Source organism: Dendrobates tinctorius, unplaced genomic scaffold (genome assembly GCF_039654945.1).
Source record: "Dendrobates tinctorius isolate UK_male_01 unplaced genomic scaffold, ASM3965494v1 ptg000009l, whole genome shotgun sequence".
NCBI classification, from domain to species: Eukaryota; Metazoa; Chordata; class Amphibia; order Anura; family Dendrobatidae; genus Dendrobates; species Dendrobates tinctorius.
The window spans coordinates 9,660,997-9,684,800 of NW_027361677.1; the positions used below are offsets into that span (position 1 = coordinate 9,660,997).

A 23,804-nucleotide genomic window follows, 5' to 3' on the forward strand; every position below is an offset into this window, starting at 1 on the left:
GTGAGAATTTTATGTCAATAGCACCTTTAGAAATATACCGTATTTTTCGGACTATAAGACGCACCGGACCATAAGACTCACCCCAAATTTTCAGAAGAAAAATAGGGAAAAAAATTAATGCATCAAATGAGGGTCCGTACAGTCCGAATTATTCAGCTTACCTGGGGGGTAGGGTGTGATATGGAGCGCTGGTGGAGTGGGGTCACAGGAGGTGGTCTGGCTCATCCCTGGCTGGTGCAGCAGGTTCGGTGGTGTGGGGGCTCTGCCATTTTATGAAAGCCCCCACACATCCATCCTAGGCTGATGGGCAGCGATTTAGCAGATGATCGGTGGTGTGGGGGCTCCGCCGTCATTGGTGGAAGTCCCGGAGCCCCCGCACATCCATCCCGGGCTGGTGCGGCACTTTTGCAGGTGATCGGCGGTGCAGGGGCTCTGCCGGCTTTTTGTGAAAGGCCGGAGCCCCCGCACTTCCATTGTTGTAATGCTGAATTGAAAAGATCCGCGCATAGTGAGATATCGGGAGACGAGATATCGTCCAGAGAGGCGAGATCTCGTCTCCCAAGATCTCACCCTGTGCATGCGCCGCCTCCGGCGGCCATTTTCCTGAAGCTCAATTCAGCATTACAACAATGGAATGCTGAATTGAGCTTCAGGAAAATGGCCGCCGGAGGCGGCGCATGCGCAGAGTGAGATCTCAGGAGATGAGATCTCGTCTCCCGAGACCTCACTATGCGCGGCCATTTTCAATTCAGCATTACAACAATGGAAGTGCGGGGGCTCCGGCCTTTCACAAAACGCCGGCGGAGCCTCTGCACCGCCGATCACCTGCAAAAGTGCCGCACCAGCCCAGGATGGATGCGCAGGGGCTCCGGGATTTCCACCAATGCTGGCGGAGCCCCTGCACCACCGATCATCTGCCAAATTGCCGCCCATCAGCCTCGGATGGTGTCTCCTGGTAAGTGCATCTGGACCATAAGACGCACCCCCATTTTCCCCCCAAATTTTAGGGGAAAAAAGTGCGTCTTATGGTCTGAAAAATATGGTAATTACTTAGAAAATTGGTGACATGTCCAATACTTATTTCATCTGCTGCATACATACAGCCTTTCAAAAGGAAAAGACGTTCATATTAAATATATCGGGTCCAACATTTGGCACCTCTGCCATTTTTTCACCAAGCACAGCTGCAAACTTTTATTAGTGGATGTGTCTGGTAGTGCAGGCTATGATGACAGGATTATCCCATCACGTGAATCAGCCATTCCATAATGACTCCTGGAAGTCAGCCCCCTACCAAATTTATAATGATCTCCTATCCATGGATAGGGTATCAATTTGAAAAAAAAAAAAACCTTTATAGTGAGGTTGGAAGTAATTTAATAATACAACTTCCGTAAATTGAATTTCTTTGCAGTGCCATGTGAGGTGCCTGTGGTACAGAACCAAGAAAGCCTATAGCATAAAGATCGAACAACCAGAAAGCTGTTGCCTTGTGAATTGATGGGCCTGTGTGATCAGAGGGTGCAGGCTGCCTTATCAAGCACTAAGTCGGCAGTGATCTTATTCTGATCAGAGTACAGGAAATGAACAGCACAGCTCCTCCTCCCTGCACAGTGAACTCTGCATGAGGAACAAAGCATGCCCACAACACTGCCACAAATCATGGCCACAACACTGCCACAAAGAAAGACCACAAAACTGCCACAAAGCAAAACCACAAAACTCTCACAAAGTAAAACCACAACACTGTCACAAATCACGCCTACAAAACAGTCACAAAGTATGCCCACAACACTGCCACAAAGACCACACTACCACAAAGCAACACCACAACACTACCACGAAGCATGCCCACAACACTGCCACAAAATCAGGCCCACAGCACTCAGAAGTCAATCAGTTATTTTCCAACTTTCTACCTTTTATCAAGCTGCATTTTGTAAACTATATATCTAGAACTGCTAGACTACAGATTCTAGAGCAAGAAGCCTTCCTCCATAGTAAAATAACAAGTAAAAAGAACTAAACCATTGAAGAAAAAGAAAAGAGCTTGGTATGGTTTAATATATAAAAACTAAACTCCCTAATAAAAGGACTTTACTTGAAAAACATAAACAAAAATTAGCATATTAAAATGTATTAATCAAATCCTCGTAGTGACTATAAAGCATAAGACACCTTCCAGCTGCTATAACCACATTGGTTCCAATTTTTCACAGTCTGAAATAAGTCATAAGATCCAAGTTGGCATCCACCCACACAGCCCTAGCGCGTACGCGATGCCGACGCTAAAACCACAGCTCCATAAATCACTTGCACACCATGTGGCATTACTGTAGTCATCTTGATACATCGCCTTCAGTGAAAATTTAACATTTGGGGTCAATGAGGAATCAGGATGCCTATCAATCAAGTGAGGCATTTGAGGAAATTTCATTAATGATATCTCTGGGATAGTTATACAGAAAGCAATACACGAGGATGAAGATAAAATCATTGTCATTTGCAGTAGCTTTCATACAAGGAAATATCTGGGCTGGAAATACATTTTACTAATGTCCTTCTATGCAGCTGAGGGGTTTGTTGGCAGTCAATGTGAAAAATATATATACACCCCTTTTATTACACTTATTGGGGTGACAACAGCAACCTATAACCACATCTGTCCATCAAGTGTTATCTGTCCATTCTGGCACAAAAATGTGCCACTAAAAACCATAAGAGGGTGGATGACGGTCCAGATGTTCTCCTTAGAGAATAATAGAAGGATTAGGTTATTCCTTGGAATTACATCTCCTAGAAATGCCATTGCCCTGTGAACTCTGCTGAACAAAGAAGATGGGACACATTTCCAACCAACAAATCCAACAAGTCTCTCGTCATGTTCTGACTTGGAGAAACGAAGATCTACTCGATAAGTCCATAGTTGGGAATCTCGCTTTCATTGAAGTGGAACTTTAACCATTATCCAGTCATTGAAGAGAAGGGAGATCCTGACTATAGACTTACGGTATGAAGGGGTATGTCACTAGGAGTGGCGAAACCTCTTCGTAATATACAGTGCCTTGCGAAAGTATTCGGCCCCCTGGAACTTTTCAACCTTTTCCCACATATCATGCTTCAAACATAAAGATATCAAATGTAAATTTTTGGTGAAGAATCAACAACAAGTGGGACACAATTGTGAAGTTGAACGAAATTTATTGGTTATTTTAATTTTTTGAGTAAATTCAAAAACTGATAAGTGGGGAGTGCAATATTATTCAGCCAATTTAACTTATTACTTTGTTGCGCCACCTTTTGCTGCGATTACAGCTCCAAGTCGCTTGGGGTATGTCTCTATCAGTTTTGTACATCGAGAGACTGAAATTCTTGCCCATTCTTCCTTGTCAAACAGCTCGAGCTCAGTGAGCTTGGATGGAGATCGTTTATGAACAGCAGTTTTCAGCTCTTTCCACAGATTCTCGATTGGATTTAGGTCTGGATTTTGACTTGGCCATTCTAACACCTGAATACGTTTATTTGTGAAACATTCCATTGTAGATTTTGCTTTATGTTTGGGATCATTGTCTTGTTGGAAGACAAATCTCCGTCCCAGTCTCAGGTCTTTTGCAGACTCCAACAGGTTTTCTTCAAGAATGGTCCTGTATTTGGCTCCATCCATCTTCCCATCAATTTTAACCATCTTCCCTGTCCCTGCTGAAGAAAAGCAGGCCCAAACCATGATGCTGCCACCACCATGTTTGACAGTAGGGAGGGTGTGTTCAGGGTGATGTGCTGTGTTGCCTTTACCCAAACATATCGTTTGGCATTGTTGCCAAAAGTTCGATTTTGGTTTCATCTGACCAGAGCACCTTCTTCCACATGTTTGGTGTGTCTCCCAGGAGGCTTGTTGCAAACTTTAAATGACACTTTTTATGGATATCTTTGAGAAATGGCTTTCTTCTTGCCACTCTTCCACAAAGGCCAGATTTGTGCAGTGTACGACTGATTGTTGTCCTATGGACAGACTATCCCACCTCAGCTGTAGATCTCTGCAGTTCATCCAGTGATCATGGGCCTCTTGGCTGCATCTCTGATCAGTCTTCTCCTTGTTTGAGATGAAAGTTTAGAGGGACGGCCGGGTCTTGGTAGATTTGCAGTGGTATGATACTCCTTCCATTTCAATATGATCACTTGAACAGTGCTCCGTGGGATGTTTAAAGTTTTGGAAATCATTTTGTATCCAAATCCGGCTTTAAACTTCTCCACAACAGTATCACAGACCTGCATGTTGTGTTCCTTGGTCTTCATGATGCTCTCTGTGCCTCAAACAGAACCCTGAGACTATCACAGAGCAGGTGCATTTATACGGAGACTTGATTACACACAGGTGGATTATATTTATCATCATTAGTCATTTAGGACAACATTGGATCATTCAGAGATCCACAATGAACATCTGGAGTGAGTTTGCTGCACTGGAAGTAAAGGGGACGAATAATATTGCACGCCCCATTTTTCAGTTTTTAACTTTCCACAAAAATTTAAAATAACCAATAAATTTCGTACAACTTCACAATTGTGTCCCACTTGTTGTTGATTCTTCACAAAAATTTACATTTGGTATCTTTATGTTTGAAGCATGATATGTGGGAAAAGGTTGAAAAGTTCCAGGGGCCGAATACTTTTGCAAGGCACTGTAGATTGAGGTCAATGGACACAGATCTCCACTGATCTACTGTTATGACAGGCATTTAGAAGTAAAGATAACTTCTAAAAAAACAGATCTAGCAAGAGACAATGCAATTGTAGAAAGGTAAGAAGTTTGATCCATAGAAGAGATTGCACACTAAAGTTGAGCAAAACGATTTACACTGTCTTAGTCCAGCGTCTAGACGAGTCCTCCGTGGCAACTGGAACAAAGTAGTCTTTATTTCTGCTGCTGGCATCCTTGGGTCCTCTTGCTCTTACTCAGTCCTGTGGCATCAGGACATCACGAGAGGTCTCTCACTGAGCCTCAAGTGTCGTACTGATGTCATGGGGCCAAGTAAGAGGTGCCCAGAATGCTGGTCGGAGGATGCCCGCTGCTGAAGTGAATTCTGCCCTGGTCTTGCTGTCATAAAGCACCAACCTGGACGCTGGCCCAGAGCAGCGCAAATGTTTTTTTCTAAACTGTACTACACAAAACTTAAGGCTTCCTATGTGAGGCTGTATTCACTTCACGGTTGGGCGATTTTCTGTCCCGAGCTTGAAACATGGAAATCATAGCAGGATAGGATTCGTCATACGACCATCACCAATGAAACAAGATTGACACAATTAAGTAATAATGGGGTTCGGAAAGTTACGGTCACCTGTTCTGGAACCAATGATGGAAAGTGTGATGGAGCTTTGTATTAGAGGATCAAGTGGAGATGTCTACATACTCTAAACTCTGTACCCCTTTATCACCTGTAATCTTATTGAGTTAAAGAATAGTACTGTACTCTTTGGGCCAAGATGAAAAAAAAACATTATAAAACATTATAGATGGAAGCCAAAACAGTAGCGTGAACATAGATGACAGAAGGGCTTCTAAGAGCCTTCTCAGCTTCTAAAGCCCAGGTGACCTCAACCACTCCACCCCTTTGGACAAAGTTTGCAAAAGCAGTTTGCAAATCAAGAGTATATAAATCTAATAAGTGTGTTGTATAAATTCATCCCCTAATATCTACGTAGACATATGATAATGTAAAGTACAAATCATGTGGGATCAGAGTGTCCGTAAAGAAGAAGAGCCTGCAAGTCTCTATAACAAATAGCTCTACGCCAGTTCTGCTGAGCAATGTAATTAAGCCGTTCCTTCATTGTTTTCTAGTGGAACTATATGGCGCCAGGCAGGTTTAATTGAGTCTTAAATGAAATACTGACAATATTGTGAGCAAAATAGCAAGCCATAAAAATGCCAAAACCGGTCTTCATATCATAAACCAAAGGACGTTCCTCCAGGACCCCTGATTCATTTCTACTGATCCAATAAGCATTAAGGCATGACCAGCTCCTGTCAACATTTTCGATACACACCATCAGCTGTTAAATGAGGTGCTTGGATGGGAATACTCAGCAAATTATTTTGTTGCTTAACCATCGTAGTACATTGAGAGCAGTTTTATAATTACCCGCTAAGCCAAAAGAGGTTCTGGGAAGTAAATATTCCAGTTGTGTGGCATATGCAAACGGGAACCCAAGCCTGGACCAAACCGTTGCATTTGGTCATGTGAAGGCATTGATGTGGATACAGTTAAGTGATTGGGATGGAGAGGAATGATTTCTACTATCCTAATTTCACAGGAATGGAAAAAAACAGCGACCGTCAGACACTTTGCTAGGTATTACCATGTACACAGTCGAAAACAAAGGTGAAGAACTTCACTGTAAAAGCCAATATTTCTTACTTATAAATAATAAATAATCTCTATTTTTATACTTCAAAACTATTTTTAGATGTTTTTTAAAGTTTCATTGACGCTTTTCATTATATTTTCCTACTGTTGGTTAGATACCAAAACATGCAACAATTCAATTAAAATCCAAAGGAGGCCCAACAAATTAATAAATTGTTGACTACATGCTTAAAAGATTTCCCGCTTCAAAAAATAAAACACTTATTACGGGTCTGTAGAGTCATGGTATTTAAATAAAAAAAATAGGTAATTATGTCCACAAACAGATATTGCGTCATTTTCTATCCTTGGGATCGAGGATAACTTGCTGACCACTTCCCAGCAGCGATCCTGAGATTATGCTCTCAGAGGAGCGCATGCTCGACCTCCATTGTTGGGGTTCCAAAGCCTTGATCTTGGAATTACTGGGAGTCCTAGTGGTCAGCCCCCTAACGATCAACAAGTAGCCTCCTATCCCTTAGATATGGGACAACTGCTCGAAGCAGTGATGCACACCCAAAGCCAAACGGAAGTGGCATGCCTTTAGTGTGCCACCAAACATTGAATTTTCTTTGGCTGGAAGGATAAAGACACCGTTGACTTCTATGAGTGTCATGTAATAATTCTGAAGGTTGTACAAAGCTCCAATATGGCTTGGGCATGACACTTGCGAAAAGTCAACTCGTCATAGATCCACATCACTCAATAGTTTCTTTGTAGAGGAACACACATGAGAAACCAGCTTCCATCTGTTACAGGACCATGATCCGCTCGTTTATGGAACCAGCGTGAAATTAAGCTTTGGATGCCAACTGATCCGATGTCTCCGGGAAAAGGTAATTGTAAAATGTAGTCTATAATCCTTGTGATTATGAATACACACTATATACTAATCCCTTTTCTTAAATATTTCTCTTTCAGTAAGTCTGAGGAGAATTCATCCTCAGTGTGCGCATCACGTACCCTTTAAATATTTGGTTACGGTAGAACAGTCCAACGGTTTCTAAGAATTGAGGTCATTCGCTTAGTAGTGGATCTCTGGTTACAACTGTTTACACTTTTCTTTCGAACTGTGTGTTGACATTAAGGTAAAATTATCATACTTGTTTATTTTCTAGCAGAAAAGGCCTCCATTGTGCCCATGTTACATAATAATCCTGGTTTACCGAGAAATGGATCCAGAACGTGTGTGCATTCAGAGAGAGGTGCACACTTTGCCAAAAAAATAAAAAATCCTGACGAGCTGAGTTTTCTGTCGGTTCCAGTATTTGGCATCAAAAATATAAGAATGTACTGTATGATCTTATTTCCTAAGGGTCACTAAATGCCAATTTTTCGGAAGCAAGGCAGCACCTACTGTACAGTCAGACCCAAAATTATGAAATTATAGGAACTTTTTAATTATATTTTTTTCTACCTTACAGATACTGTCAATGTTCGTTGCAAATTCCAACATTGCTCTTGCACTCATTTTTTCGGTAAAATGATGGACACCGTGATGACAACCAAAAGAACCAGATTAGAAGTCAACGAGGACAACTGGAAGTCTTTGGTGTCCGTCATGTGATGGATCCGGCCCTACAGAACATTTGGTGCCTGCTCCCTTGACAAAGCAGAAAAATAGAACTGAATAGAGCAGATGTAAATGAAGCCTAAAATATATTATCTACCCTCCCATCTGGGACATAATGCCCCTTCTGAAGGCCTTCAATGCATTAAAACGGATTGTGCCATAAATAACCTATGTCATCTTTAATCAGGATAGGTGATAATATGACCACTGGAGGAGTGCAACCAATGGGACCCGCACTGATCATGAAAATAGAGGTCCACTTTTTTTTGCGAGCACATGCAACCAAGACTTCATTCACAACCTATTGATGTTAATGGTCCTCCCTCTTTGGCATCGGTAGTCACGGTAGGGATGGTACTAATCCATTTGCAGGAGCTGGTTCAGAGGCCACATCAGTAATCGGTTGCAACAAGACTTGAGCCCTGCGAAGAATTCTCTGTCCTGACGGAATCCCTGGCTCCTCTTTATTATTAGCTTGCTTGGTATGACGTCATCGTAATGAAGTGACGCACATGTGATGTTGCGCCAGGGTGGCTAATCAAAAGAAGAAGCGGTGGTAGAAAAAAAGATGCTGGCAAGCAGGAACTGGCTTCCAGAGCTTCCATCTGGTAACCGCAGACTATTGAAATGACAGCTGGACCTGGTCCTACAGATCGATTTGTAAGATGTCTAACCAAGTGCATGCAATTTGCAATACGTGTCAAATGGACTCTGGGCAAATGGGCTCTGGGCATCTACCTCTGCTTTGAGTATGAGGTTTAAAGGGTTATTCCCAAAAGCACAAGTTATTCCATATCTAAAGGATAGGGGATAACTGACAAGGTACCATCATGTGGAACTGGCCTAATGTTCAGGGTAATAAATCTTATGTTTGTTCTTTGTAGAAAAAGCCCTTCAGTTTGACAAAACAAATGTAGCAGTCAACTCATCACTATGATTTTTGGGTTCTTTCCAAATCATGGGAACAGCAAACGGCAGAGCCACTTTCCTCATATTCAACCAGTCACGAAGACCATTTGAACAGCTTGAGCACATCGCATGAGGGGTCCGGCTTTTGTCTTGATCACCAAGTGGACACTTAAAGTCCATCTGGTGCATCTTTTTAATATCATGAGTGATTGATCGTACTTGGCCTTTCGGTGTAAAAGAACCACACACATAGCAGAATCTGTTCGGATGATGGATTCACTGTCGGGGGCATTTTTCTCCTTTAAATTAGATCAAACAGTAGAGTAAGTTCAGCTCAATGGTGGTGACAAACACATACAAAAAATGTGATGAGCTGACCGAGATGACAGAGGCAGCTTGTATTTAGAGCTGATGTTACTGGAGGTAATTTGGTAGATAAATATATACAGTTGTGAGGTGAATGGCTCAGCCTATTCCTTAGGCTAGTTTCACACTAGCGTTCGTCAGGGCTGCGGGTGGCAGCCTTCTTCCTCCGTTAAGCCCCGCCCACTGCTGCACCTCTTCCTTCAGCTCCGTCTACATCTGCATGTGTCCTGCGTACCCTATCTTTAACATGGGGTACGCAGGCCATGCGGATGTATGCGGATGCCTCTGCATGTGTTGTTTTGACGCTGCGCCGACCGCAACAAAATGCAACATGTTGTCTTTGACGCAGTTCAGTGCAGTGTCAAAACGACGCATGCGGAGGCATCCGCATACATCCGCATGGCCTGCATACCCAATATTAAACATAGGGTACGCAGGATGCATGCAGACGGAGGCGGGGCTGACGGAAGATGTGCGGCAGTGGGCGGGGCTTAACGGAGGAAGAAGGCTGCCACCCGCAGCCCTGCCGAGCACTAGTGTGAAACTAGCCTTACAGATGAACATTTGCAGACAGGCAGTTCCTCAGTGTGATATTGGCTGCTTTCAGGTTCTCGCTCTGTGGAGACCCTGACTCAGTTACACCTCAGTGGCTGAGCTGTTTTCTTCCCTCTGAGGCGGCTTGCCCTCCCAGAAAAGCAGTGAAGATCCTCTCACAATGGTGGCTGTCTGCTGCCTTCCCTTCTATCTCCCTGTGCCAGGGCTGAGATCCCTGTAGAGGCCTGTCTCCTGTCAGAGTCTCACATACCAGTCCTTGCTGCCATCACCATCCTTTTCTGACTGACTCAAATCTTACCGCCTTATAACAGTTAGCTCCTCCCCATAACATGTGATTTTCCCAGAAGCAGTCATTGACTGACTGCACCGTCAATACTCCTTCCCGTAAAACTCACTAAAACCTTTACTGATGTTGTCCCTGTAAGAAAATTCACAACTAGGTAATACAAGCAAAGAAATGGGACTAACATAGGAAAAACCACATACATTGAAAATGCAGAAATAACATAACAAAAAAAATACTTCTATCTCAGAAAATTTATGTGAAAGCGCAAAACTAAGCATATTTTTTGAATCAGCACATCTAATTCCATAAAACAGACATATTACCTATGCTGATGATTTTTTGGTGTTGTGTATCCATCTATCATCTATCTATTATCTATCATCTATTAACTATTGTCTATCATCTATCACTCATCTATTAGCTATCTATCTATGCATCTCATTTATCTGTTATTTAATCATCTCATATCTTTTGATAGATCTCGTCTGAATCCATCTTGACTCTATCCATTGTGTATTTTTCCATCTCACGTGTATTTCAATAAATACAGTAACACATGTTTATTACATAGTATAGTATTGTCTAACCCTGCACAATAATATCATATTATAATATATTACATTACATTGATCCAGTATATCCATGAACAATAATAACATGATATAATCCAACCCTGCACACTTATATATTAATATATTACCTGCCATGTGTTATAATCTAACCCTGAACACATATATTAATATAATATTACCTGCCATGTGATATAATCTAACCCTGCACACTTATATATTACCTGCCATATGATAGAAAAATATTCAGGATTGAGAGTCCTCAGTAGTTGATACCTTTTAATGGCTAACTGAAAAGATGGTAACACATTGCAAGCTTTCGAGACTACTCAGGTCTCTTCATCAGGCTAGACTAATACAAAATCTGAAGTCACATATTTATGCACAATACAGCCTAGAAAAAATGCAATAGATAAGACAAGTGACGTGAAGCAGAACTATCAATATGGGAGAGGGAGAAACAAACATTGGACCAGTTCATAGATAAGGAGTCCGGATGTTTTATGGTCCTCTGATTGGGGTCTAGTTCTGTGTTGTGATGCCCCGCAAGGTTTTAAAAGGGAATTCCTTAATTGGTGTAAAAAGACATAAATCCATGCGACACATTCATTCCAGCACTGAGAGTGTCAAAGTTCGTCATAAATTTGTACTCCCAAACTCGTCTCTCTCTCTGAGAATTGAAGTTACCTTTCAATACCAGTAATTTCATATCCACGCTGCTGTGATCAGGGATACAGAAATGTTTTGCCACAGGTAGATCCATTCTTTTTTCTCTTATTGTGTGACGATGAGCATTCATCCTTGTTCTAAGCTTTTGCCCTGTCTCCCCCACATACAGACCCCCAGTTGGACATTTAGTACAAATAATTAAGTACACCACATTAGATGTAATGCAGCTGAAAGTACCTGGGATCTTGTAGTCCTGATGTGAGTTGGGGATCTTTATCTTGTCCGTGGTCATTATAAATGGACAGGTTTTACATTTTTTCTGGTTGCAAGGAAAGGTTCCTGCAGCTGTTGGAGAGGACAGGGAGCTTCTGACAATGATGCTTCTTAAATTTGGGGGCTGCCTAAAACACAGCAGTGGGGGGTCTGGAAAAATGGATTTTAATCGGGCATCTTTTTGTAGTAAAGGTTGTAATTTCCGTGCAGCTCCCCTTAGCACCTCCAGATTTGGGTTGTAGGTGACTACTAGAGGCACTCGGTTATTTTCTTCTTTAGCTTTGTAATGTAGCAGGTGATTCCTTGACATTCTGGTGGCTCTTGTAATTTGGTTTTTCAATTGTTCTTGGATGGTAACCCTGATTCAAAAAGGTCTTTTTGAGGCGACCAAGGTGTTTGTCTCTATCCATGGGGTTGGAACATATACGATTGTATCTGATGGCTTGGCTATAGATAATAGAGTTCTTAATGTGATTTGGATGGAAACTGTCCCATTTAAGGTATGTTGGACGGTCGATTGGCTTCTGATACAGGGATGTCTCTATTTCATTGTTTTTTAGCTTAATGATGGTGTCCAAAAAATTAATCTCAGTACTGGAGTAGTTGAGTGTTAAATTGATGGTGGGATGAAATTGATTAAACTGTTCGTGGAACGTCTTTAGCTGTTGCTCAGACTCCGTACAGATGATTAAAATATCATCAATGAAGCGGTAGTAGGCCAGGGGCCTGATGGGGCATGAGGACAAAAAATCGCTTTCAAGCTTGGCCATGAAAAGATTTGCATACTGTGGAGCCATTTTACTTCCCATAGCTGTGCCAGTCTCCTGTAGATAGATCTTGTTGTCAAATTCAAAGTAATTGTGGGTGAGGATGAATTTTATAAGTTTCACCACAGCATCAGCATCAGTCCCTGTGTTTTCCATGAAGAATTTGCAGGCATTTAAACCATCTTGGTGTGGGATATTAGAGTACAAAGATTCCACATTCATGGTGGCCAGGATGGTTCCTTCTGGTAGAGGACCTATTGCTGCTAGTTTATTCAATAGGTCAGTTGTGTCCTGAATGTAGCTGGATGTATCCTTAACCAGTGGTTTAAGAATACCCTCTACCCATCCAGTTACCTGCTCAGTGAGGGTGCCCACACATGAAATAATTGGTCTTCCTGGATTTCCAGATTTGTGGATTTTGGGAAGCATGTAGAATGTCCCTATTCTTGGAGTCTCTGGTATCAGGTCATCGCCAGCTCTTATGGACTGGTCAGGCAGACAAGAAACCAACTTGTTTAGTTCCTTGTAATAGTCCTGTGTAGGATCCGACTCCAATTTTCTATAGTAGCGTGTGTCCATAAGTTGCCTGTTTGCTTTCTTCATGTAGTCTGACGTATTCATCATGACTATTGCACCTCCCTTGTCAGCAGGTTTAATGATGATTTCTTTGTTGGTTTTTAAAGACTGTATGGCCTTTCTCTCCTGGGCACTGATGTTGGATGCTTGTCTCCTGTTAGTGTCTATGATTGTGGATTTTATCAAATGTCTGAAGGAGTCTATATATTTATCCAAATGAGGGTTGCGTCCAGGTGGAGGTGTCCAGTCTGACCTTTTCCTAGTTGTTACGATCCCTCTTCCTTCGGTCTGAGTGTTTTCTGAATCTTCTGTATCATTGAAATATTCCCTAGGCGCAGTCTCCTGAAATACTGTTCCATATCACTGCAGAGTTCAGTTTTATCTAGGGCCTTAGTGGGACAAAATGAGAGTCCTCTAGAAAGCACGGCCAGCTCCACTGTGTTGGGTTTATAATCTGAGAGATTGATGACACAGTTAGATGCTTTTGTGTCTGGAATGGAGTGGTTGTCCAAGTTGTCAGGTTTTGGATTTGTTTTGTATCTGTTTGTATAGAGTCCTGAATTGAGACGCAGTCTGTGTAGTTTCTTTTCCTTGTTATGAACCAGAAAGGTCCGTAGTTTGTTGTAGTATTGTTGTAATTTTTGCTCTGTGCTTTCTGTAAGTGTTTTCCTCAGAGTTCCAAATTGCCCCTGGACTTTACTCCTTATGCTGTAGCAGACATGTAAGAGGTGGTTCCTTAGTCTCTCAGAAGTCCTGTGACAAAGGTTTTGTGCATAATGGGTATTGTAGGTATGAAGAATTGGGTTTGTAATCCAGAGTCCTTTGGGAATTAGATTCTCCTTTTTGCATTTAGATAAGAAAAAAATGTCGCTGTCCATTTGTGCACGTTTCTTCAGAAGTGGTTTTAGTTCCATAAAGATGCGGTACATTCTGGTATCCTCCATTTTGATACAGGAAAGATGTATATCTTTGTACCGTGTTAGCCAGTAGATAGAAAAATATTCAGGATTGAGAGTCCTCAGTAGTTGATACCTTTTAATGGCTAACTGAAAAGATGGTAATACATTGCAAGCTTTGTATCCCTGATCTGTATCCCTGATCACAGCAGCGTGGATATGAAATTACTGGTATTGAAAGGTAACTTCAATTCTCAGAGAGAGAGAGACGAGTTTGGGAGTACAAATTTATGACGAACTTTGACACTCTCAGTGCTGGAATGAATGTGTCGCATGGATTTATGTCTTTTTACACCAATTAAGGAATTCCCTTTTAAAACCTTGCAGGGGCATCACAACACAGAACTAGACCCCAATCAGAGGACCATAAAACATCCAGACTCCTATCTATGAACTGGTCCAATGTCTATATTTATGTTTCTCCCTCTCCCATATTGATAGTTCTGCTTCACGTCACTTGTCTTATCTATTGCATTTTTTCTAGGCTGTATTGTGCATAAATATGTGACTTCAGATTTTGTATTAGTCTAGCCTGATGAAGAGACCTGAGTAGTCTCGAAAGCTTGCAATGTGTTACCATCTTTTCAGTTAGCCATTAAAAGGTATCAACTACTGAGGACTCTCAATCCTGAATATTTTTCTATCTACTGGCTAACACGGTACAAAGATATACATCTTTCCTGTATCTGCCATATGATATAATCTAACCCTGCACACTTAAATAATATTACCCACTGTGATATATTCTAACCCTGCACACTTATATATTACCTGCCATGTGATATAATCTAACCCTGCACAATTATATATTACCTGCCATGTGATATAATCTAACCCTGCACACATATATTACCTGCCATGTGATATAATCTGACCCTGCACACTTATATAATATTACCTGCCATGTGATATAATCTAACCCTGCACACTTATATATTACCTGCCATATGATATAATCTAACCCTGCACACTTATATAATATTACCTGCCATGTGATATAATCTAACCCTGCACACTTATATATTACCTGCCATGTGATAATCTAACCCTGCACACATATATTACCTGCCATGTGATATAATCTGACCCTGCACACTTATATATTACCTGCCATGTGATAATCTAACCCTGCACACATATATTACCTGCCATGTGATATAATCTAATACTGCACACATATATTACCTGCCATGTGATATAATCTAACCCTGCACACTTATATATTGCCTGCCATGTGATAATCTAACCCTGCACACATATATATTACCTGCCATGTGATATAATCTGACCCTGCACACTTATATATTACCTGCCATGTGATATAATCTAACCCTGCACACTTATATATTACCTGCCATGTGATATAATCTAAGCCTGCACACATATATTACCTGCCATGTGATATAATCTAAGCCTGCACACTTATATATTACCTGCCATGTGATATAATCTAACCCTGCACACTTATATATTACCTGCCATGTGATATAATCTAATCCTGCACACTTATATATTACCTGCCATGTGATATAATCTAAGCCTGCACACACATATTACCTGCCATGTGATATAATCTAACCCTGCACACTTATATTACCCACTATGTGATATAATCTAACCCTGCACACTTATATATTACCTGCCATGTGATATAATCTAACCCTGCACACTTATATATTACCTGCCATGTGATAATCTAACCCTGCACACATATATATTACCTGCCATGTGATATAATCTGACCCTGCACACTTATATATTACCTGCCATGTGATATAATCTGACCCTGCACACTTAGGCCGGTTTCACATTAGCGCATTTTCAGCGCACGCACGGCCGGGGGTAGCTCCGCCCCCGAGCCGGCTCTCTGCCCGGCGTGCCCGCCCCTTGCTTGTAGCGCCGCCTACTAGCGGACAGTGGCGCCTGCGATCGGCGCACCCTATCTTTAGCATAGGGTGCGCAGATCGTGCGCAGGCCGTGCGCTAGTTGCGCTTTGACCTGTGCTGCGCACTTTTGACGGTGCGCCGTGCGCGCCAAAATCAAACTTTTCGGATTTTGGCGCGCACGGCGCACCGTCAAAAGTGCGCAGCGCAGGTCAAAGCGCAAGGCCTGCGCACGATCTGCGCACCCTATGCTAAAGATAGGGTGCGCCGATCGCAGGCGCCGCTGTCCGCTAGTAGGCGGCGCTACAAGCAAGGGGCGGGCACGCCGGGCAGAGAGCCGGCTCGGGGGCGGAGCTACCCCCGGCCGTGCGTGCGCTGAAAATGCGCTAATGTGAAACCGGCCTTATATATTACCTGCCATGTGATATAATCTAACCCTGCACACTTATATATTACCTGCCATGTGATATAATCTAAGCCTGCACACTTATATATTACCTGCCATGTGATATAATCTAAGCCTGCACACTTATATATTACCTGCCATGTGATATAATCTAACCCTGCACACTTATATATTACCTGCCATGTGATATAATCTAATCCTGCACACATATATTACCTGCCATGTGATATAATCTAAGCCTGCACACATATATTACCTGCCATGTGATATAATCTAACCCTTCACACTTATATTACCCACTATGCGATATAATCTAACCCTTCACACTTATATATTACCTGCTATGTGATATAATCTAACCCTGCACACTTATATATTACCTGCCATGTGATAATCTAACCCTGCACACATATATATTACCTGCCATGTGATATAATCTGACCCTGCACACTTATATATTACCTGCCATGTGATAATCTAACCCTGCACACATATATTACCTGCCATGTGATATAATCTAACCCTGCACACATATATTACCTGCCATGTGATAATCTAACCCTGCACACATATATATTACCTGCCATGTGATATAATCTGACCCTGCACACTTATATATTACCTGCCATGTGATATAATCTAATCCTGCACATTTATATATTACCTGTCATGTGATATAATCTAAGCCTGCACACATATATTACCTGCCATGTGATATAATCTTACCCTGCACACATATATTACCTGCCATGTGATATAATCTAACCCTGCACACTTATATATTACCTGCCATGTGATATAATCTAATCCTGCACACATATATTACCTGCCATGTGATATAATCTAACCCTGCACACTTATATATTACCTGCCATGTGATATAATCTAACCCTGCACACATATATTACCTGCCATGTGATATAATCTAACCCTGCACACTTATATATTACCTGCCTTGTGATATAATCTAACCCTGCACACATATATTACCTGCCATGTGATATAATCTAACCCTGCACACTTATATATTACCTGCCATGTGATATAATCTAATCCTGCACACTTATATATTACCTGCCATGTGATATAATCTAACCCTGCACACTTATATATTACCTGCCATGTGATATAATCTAACCCTGCACACTTATATATTACCTGCCATGTGATATAATCTAACCCTGCACACTTATATATTACCTGCCATGTGATATAATCTAATCCTGCACACATATATTACCTGCCATGTGATATAATCTAACCCTGCACACTTATATATTACCTGCCATGTGATATAATCTAACCCTGCACACATATATTACCTGCCATGTGATAATCTAACCCTGCACACATATATTACCTGCCATGTGATAATCTAACCCTGCACACATATATATTACCTGCCATGTGATATAATCTGACCCTGCACACTTATATATTACCTGCCATGTGATATAATCTAATCCTGGACACTTATATATTACCTGTCATGTGATATAATCTAACCCTGCACACTTATATATTACCTGCCATGTGATATAATTTAACCCTGCACACTTATATATTACCTGCCATGTGATATAATCTAACCCTGCACACATATATTATCTGCCATGTGATAATCTTACACTGCACACTTATATATTACCTGCTATGTGATATAATCTTACCCTGCACACTTATATATTACCTGCCATGTGATATCATTTAACCCTGCACACTTATATATTACCTGCCATGTGATATAATCTAACCCTGCACACTTATATAATATTACCCACTATATGTAATATATTCTAACCCTGCACACTTATATATTACCTGCCATGTGATATAATTTAACCCTGCACACTTATATATTACCTGCCATGTGATATATTCTAACCCTGCACACATATATTATCTGCCATGTGATAATCTTACACTGCACACTTATATATTACCTGCTATGTGATATAATCTAACCCTGCACACTTATATATTACCTGCCATGTGATATCATTTAACCCTGCACACTTATATATTACCTGCCATGTGATATAATCTAACCCTGCACACTTATATATTACCCACAATGTGATATAATCTAACCCTGCACACTTATACAATATTACCCACTATGTGATATACTGTAACCCTGCATAAAATCCACATACAGTTGACTATACGGACCTGCCAGATAACATCGCTCATTAGTTGCTTTATCAATAAAGCATACCCTCGTATAAGAGGAGGTCAGTTAAAAAAAAACCCCTTGAGTAAAAAGAAAAAAAAAAATATTCCAATGCCCTCCGATTTACAGTTTTGTCCTATTTTTCGCAGGCCCTGGCCTCATTATCATGCAGACACTGTGCCATTTTGTGGGATCAATCCCAAAAGAATTAAGACTGTAAGGTAAGACAAATGTTTTCTCGGCACAGGATCCTACTAAATGTTCATCTCCGTCTGACGGAGCACTCAACACATCTCCATCCTTTGTGGAATCTGTTACATTTTTCAAGTTATAAATCTTTCGGCATCGGGTTATTCCGGGGCAGAATCCCGCTGCTCTGGCGAGTTAAGGTTAACGCAGTGACAGCTTGAGCTTTCGCACTGTAATTTATAACTCTGCAACAGAACCAGAGTTTTTATTCCCATCTATTAAAAAAAAGGGGGAACAGCACATCTGTTAAAGTTCTCGCACAATGGCTGGCTTCGCACCGAAGCAGGAAACGTAACCCAATAGTCTCAGAACTTCAACAATCCTGACCCACTTTCAAATGTTAAAAAGGAGGATTTATTTTTTTCCAATTTTTATTTTTTTTATTAATTTTAGTTCGGTGTAACATCTGCTAAGCGCTTGCTGCCCCCTAACACTTGATATTCTTTCAAGTCCGGCCGCTGCCAAAAAAAATATTTCTTTCTATTAAAGACTTCATGGAGTGTGTGATAATAGCACTTGGACTCGCTTTATTTGGGATCTAGGCTTCCACACGCATCCATAAAAGACTATATATCAAATAATATACCAGCCGGCACAATGCCTATGATAGTCCTAAATGATAGGTGTTACAGGCATTGGGGCCGCCAAAAATAAAAGGGCATACATGCCTATAAGGACCCGGAATATACGCTGAGACCCGGATTGTCAGACTGTACTACTTAAAGGGAATCTGTCAGCAAATTTTTATTACGTAATCAGAGAGCACCATGATACAGAGGCAGAGACCCCGATTCCAGCGATGTGTCACTTACTAGGCTGTGTTTTGCTATTTCAAGACAATCAGTGTTTTATCAGGAGGAGATTATCACTACAGGACAAGCTGCCTTGTGCCTCCTGGTCCAACCACGCCCCCACCACTGATTGGCAGCTTTCTATCAATGTACACAAAAGGCAAGCCAATCAGTGGTGTGGGAGGGGTTACAAAGTACTCAACATTCCGAGCTCTGCTAGCTCTGCAGCAGAGAAAACTGTTATTCCTTCATAACTGCTTCACCCAGTAAACTGAGTGATACATCGCTGGAATCAGGGTCTCTATCCCTACATTATTTTTGTGTCAGATTACTTAGCAAAATCCTGTTGACAGATTCCATTTAAACTAGCGAGGTACCATCATGTGAAACTGGTCTAATTGCAGATTCAAGTTCAGGGTAATTAATTTTTCATTTGTTCTTTGTAGAAAAGCCCTTCAGTTTGACAAAACAAAAGTAGCAGTCATCACTATGATTTTTGGGTTCTCTCCAAATCATGGGAACAGCAAATGGCATAGCTACTTTACTCATATTCAACCAGTCTTATGTGTGTGTGTGTGTGTGTGTGTGTGTGTGTGTGTATATATATATATATATATATATATATATATATATATATATATATATATATATTTTTTTTTTTTTTTTTAGATACATATATCATTTGGTTCACACAAGTCGCAAAACATATTTTTAACAGTTTCTTATCATGCCTTCTATTTATCATATTGGATCATATCCAAGGACAGTAGATTCATTTGTAGCCATTAAGTCTCCAAAAATACCATAATTAATGTAAACATGGTCAAGACTTCAGTGTTACCAGACAATTCAACCAGATGGAAAAACGATACATTCAATGAGAAGGGGACACTTCAGATAAAAATAAATGCTGTTAGCTCCTAAAATATTATGCTTTCAACACATGACAAAAACCTATCAGCTGTAGATGAAGCAGACTGGCCTTGGGAATCCATTAACAGCGTGTAACAGCGTGAATGATAGTACGTATAGCAAATGACATGAGCCAAAGCACATAACTTTATCTACACTAAACATCCGATATTTGCTGTCCATTTTCCCCCCTCTGCAATGATGGAAAAAATTGTAAACAATTCATAAAACTACATAAAATGGAGTCAATAGCAATACCAATGTGTCTACTTTAGATAATACTTCTATTACCCCAAAAAATACAGTTCTAAAGCATTTTCCTCATAGAACCAACCTTTCCTCCGCTATTCCTGCTAGAAATATAGTTCCTCAATAACACAAGGGTGTAAATTTTAAACCACACGACTGCTGCTTGATTCAGAACAGTGTGCAGAAACACACCAATGACGACTGATAACACCAGATGTCTATTTATTCTTAGATTTCTTCTTCCATCAACTGAGGAATGACCCTACAAAGTGGTCTAAAAAAAGGAAGCTTCAGAACTGTTATATCATAGGGTAATACAATTATTTGCTAAAATAGAAACATGTGTCTTAGGCCGGGGTCACACTGCGCTATGACAGTCCGTTAGACGGACTGCGTTACACCGCAGCATAATGCGGTGTAATGCAGTCCGTTAACGCTGCCATAGACCCACATTGTCGGGCGCATCGCGACGCATGCCATAAAGCGGCACGCGTTCGCGATGTGCCGTCATTCAGTGACAGAGCTTCGGACGCGGGCTGCAGCGTCTGAGGCTCCGTCACCACTAGCACTGATGAATCATCAGCACTAGCGGGTATAGCATAACGCGATCATTATGCGTTGAACAGGCTGGTTAAACGTAATGTGAACCTGGCCTTAGGAAAAGATGAACAAACTCATAACCAGATTTAAAAACTCCTTACAAACAGGTTTTGTTGCAATTAATCTAAGTTCCTCAGTAACACAAGGGTGTAAATCTTAATCCACACGTCTGAGGATAGATCCAGCCAAGACTTTCTCTCTTGTGTTTGTCTTAAAATTAATGATTGTCATAAAAACCCATTCAGCAAAGTTAAATGCAAAAAAAAACAACAATACTGCAAAGTCATAACCAGATTTAAAAACTCCTTACAAACAGGTTTTGTTGTACTGTAATTAATCTAAGTTCATCAATAACACAAGGGTGGAAATCTTCAATCCCGCGTCTGAGGCTAGGTCCACCTAAGACTTTCTCTCTTGTGTTTCTATTAATATTCATGATAGTCATAAAAACCCATTTAGCAAAGTTAAATGTAAAAATAATCAACAACAATATTGATAAACTTCACATAGACCCTAAATATTGATCATGTCATTTGCATCTAGTAAATTTTTCCCAAGAACTACTGTATAAAAACTGATATCAAACATTATGGGGAATACTTCACATGGTCTCGACACATTGAAAGAGGGCATTAAAAAGGATCTGTAACTAGATCGACCTTTGTACATCATCTATAAGACCCAATAATATAAGAAATATTATAAATGTAATATAAAAATACTAATTAACTCCGCACAATCTAATACTTCACAGTTAATGATGGGAAAATAAAAGAGGTCATCATGAAGTTTTGTCACACCTCTCAGAACATTCTTAAGGTCGTCATCTCACTATAAACTCCAGCCAAAAGCCTGTAATGTTTTTCAATTCACTTTTTCGGGAAAAAAAAAGCCAATTCCCATGGTTTTATCATATCGCATTTCTCTTGTCTCCACTCTTCAGACGAATGTGTTACACATCGTCTTGTAATTATCAGAAGGTACCAAGTCTCTACTGCAAAAGGACTCAATGTTGGAGGCTTCAGAAGGGATTGTTATGAGATTATTATGGCGTCGGAACACCATAAACTACTGAAATGAAGCTCGCAGGTATCAAAGGCAAAGAGGTCGAGAAAAAAGATGTACATCTGGATTTTCAATCCACTTTGATCCCATGCCAACAGCTAAAGCTAACATTATATAAAGAACTTCACTCACCATGGACTTTGTAAAGGGTCGAACCAAACTAAACAGCAACCTGTACCCCCACCAGTTCCTATGAATGGATGAATACATCATGTTTCCTGGATGCACAGCGTTGGATGTCACCCCATGAGGAGAGAGGCGGCGGTTCAATTCCTTGGAGAAGAGAACATTGCAGAGCTTGGAACGGTTGTACGCTAACATAGCCCAGTAGTCCTTCTTAGATGGGGAAAGCAGGTTGAGGTCAAGTTTCCCCGATGAATCTTTAATTTCTGTGAATCTAAAATTTAAACAAAAAATAATATATATAAATATATTACATCCTGCCAGTAAAATCCAAGCTACGAAGAAAGTTGAAACTAGTGCTTGCTATAAACAGTTTTACAGTTCAAAAGGGTGAAGATTTACATTTTCAGCAATGAACTGGATATAAAAAGTCTGCACACCCCTGTTAAAATGGCAGTTTTTTTGCCATGTAAAAAAAAAAAGTCACGCCAAGAAGACCCATTTCGGAACTTTTTCCAACTTTACCGTTTTCCATTGCTATACGGTAATTTTGAGGGCGAAAATGAAAATAACCAAAACTATCAATTAAAGTGAATCTGATAAAAACCATATAAAATATGGATATTCCAGCAGGATTTTACTGACAATGTCTTGCTTGCCTTTTACATGAAAAGCCATGGTCCATAAACAGCTGACAACACAGCAAAGAGATCTCATTGTTGTAAGTTATCAGTCAGAAGTGTACAAAAAGGCATTAGATATGCCATGTAACACTGAACACGCCATCAAGAATTGGCTTAAATTTGGCACAACTGTGACATTATTTAGAACTGAAAACGAAGGCAGGTGCTGCTGAGACAGAATATCCCTAAATGCAAAACATTTATTTCAGAGGTTTAAAGGTCTACACGTTTCAAGGTCACGCTGGACCTCTTCATCAGGACAAACCTAATGATTTTTTATTTTTAAAAAAAATTCTGTGGAAGCAAGGTTGAAAAGCAATGTCTGACTTTCATTTGTTCATTTTCATAGATTTATGATTTATTATTACTTTTGTCAGATTCAAGTTATTTCTGTGACCATTGTGGGTTTTTCTGTCATTAAACGAGGGGTACCAACAATTTTGACCACGTGTGTATGAATCCCTCCAGTTCTCGCAGTGTGCGCTGAAAGGATTCGCCGTCTCCTAACCCAGGATCGGAGGGTACGTATGCGTTATGCATAATCCTGGCCACAGCCCGTGCACTGCGAGGATTCACCGGCTTCTAAGCCGGGACCATCTAGTGGGCGCAGCCTCACCTTCAAGTGTTGTACAATGAATGGGCACAACCCCACATATAGTGTCTAGGTTTGGAACCAATTGAGACTCCAGAACCTCAAGCCCGATATTCAGATTTACTATCCCTGGGATTCCTAACCAATATAGCCACCAATAAAGCTAACAAATTGC

At 40.7% G+C, this 23,804-nt stretch overlaps 1 protein-coding gene across 8 annotated transcripts in view; it reads right to left on the reverse strand.

The window, feature by feature from the left end:
- Window positions 1-23,804, reverse strand: part of WWOX (WW domain containing oxidoreductase) — a 1,101,136-nt gene that overhangs the window by 725,601 nt on the left and 351,731 nt on the right. For all 8 annotated transcript variants that reach the window (XM_073582662.1, XM_073582652.1, XM_073582678.1 and 5 more), the window contains exon 9: window positions 22,364-22,628. In XM_073582662.1, coding sequence (XP_073438763.1) covers window positions 22,364-22,628 — 265 coding nt within the window. The remainder of the gene's footprint in view (window positions 1-22,363; window positions 22,629-23,804) is intronic.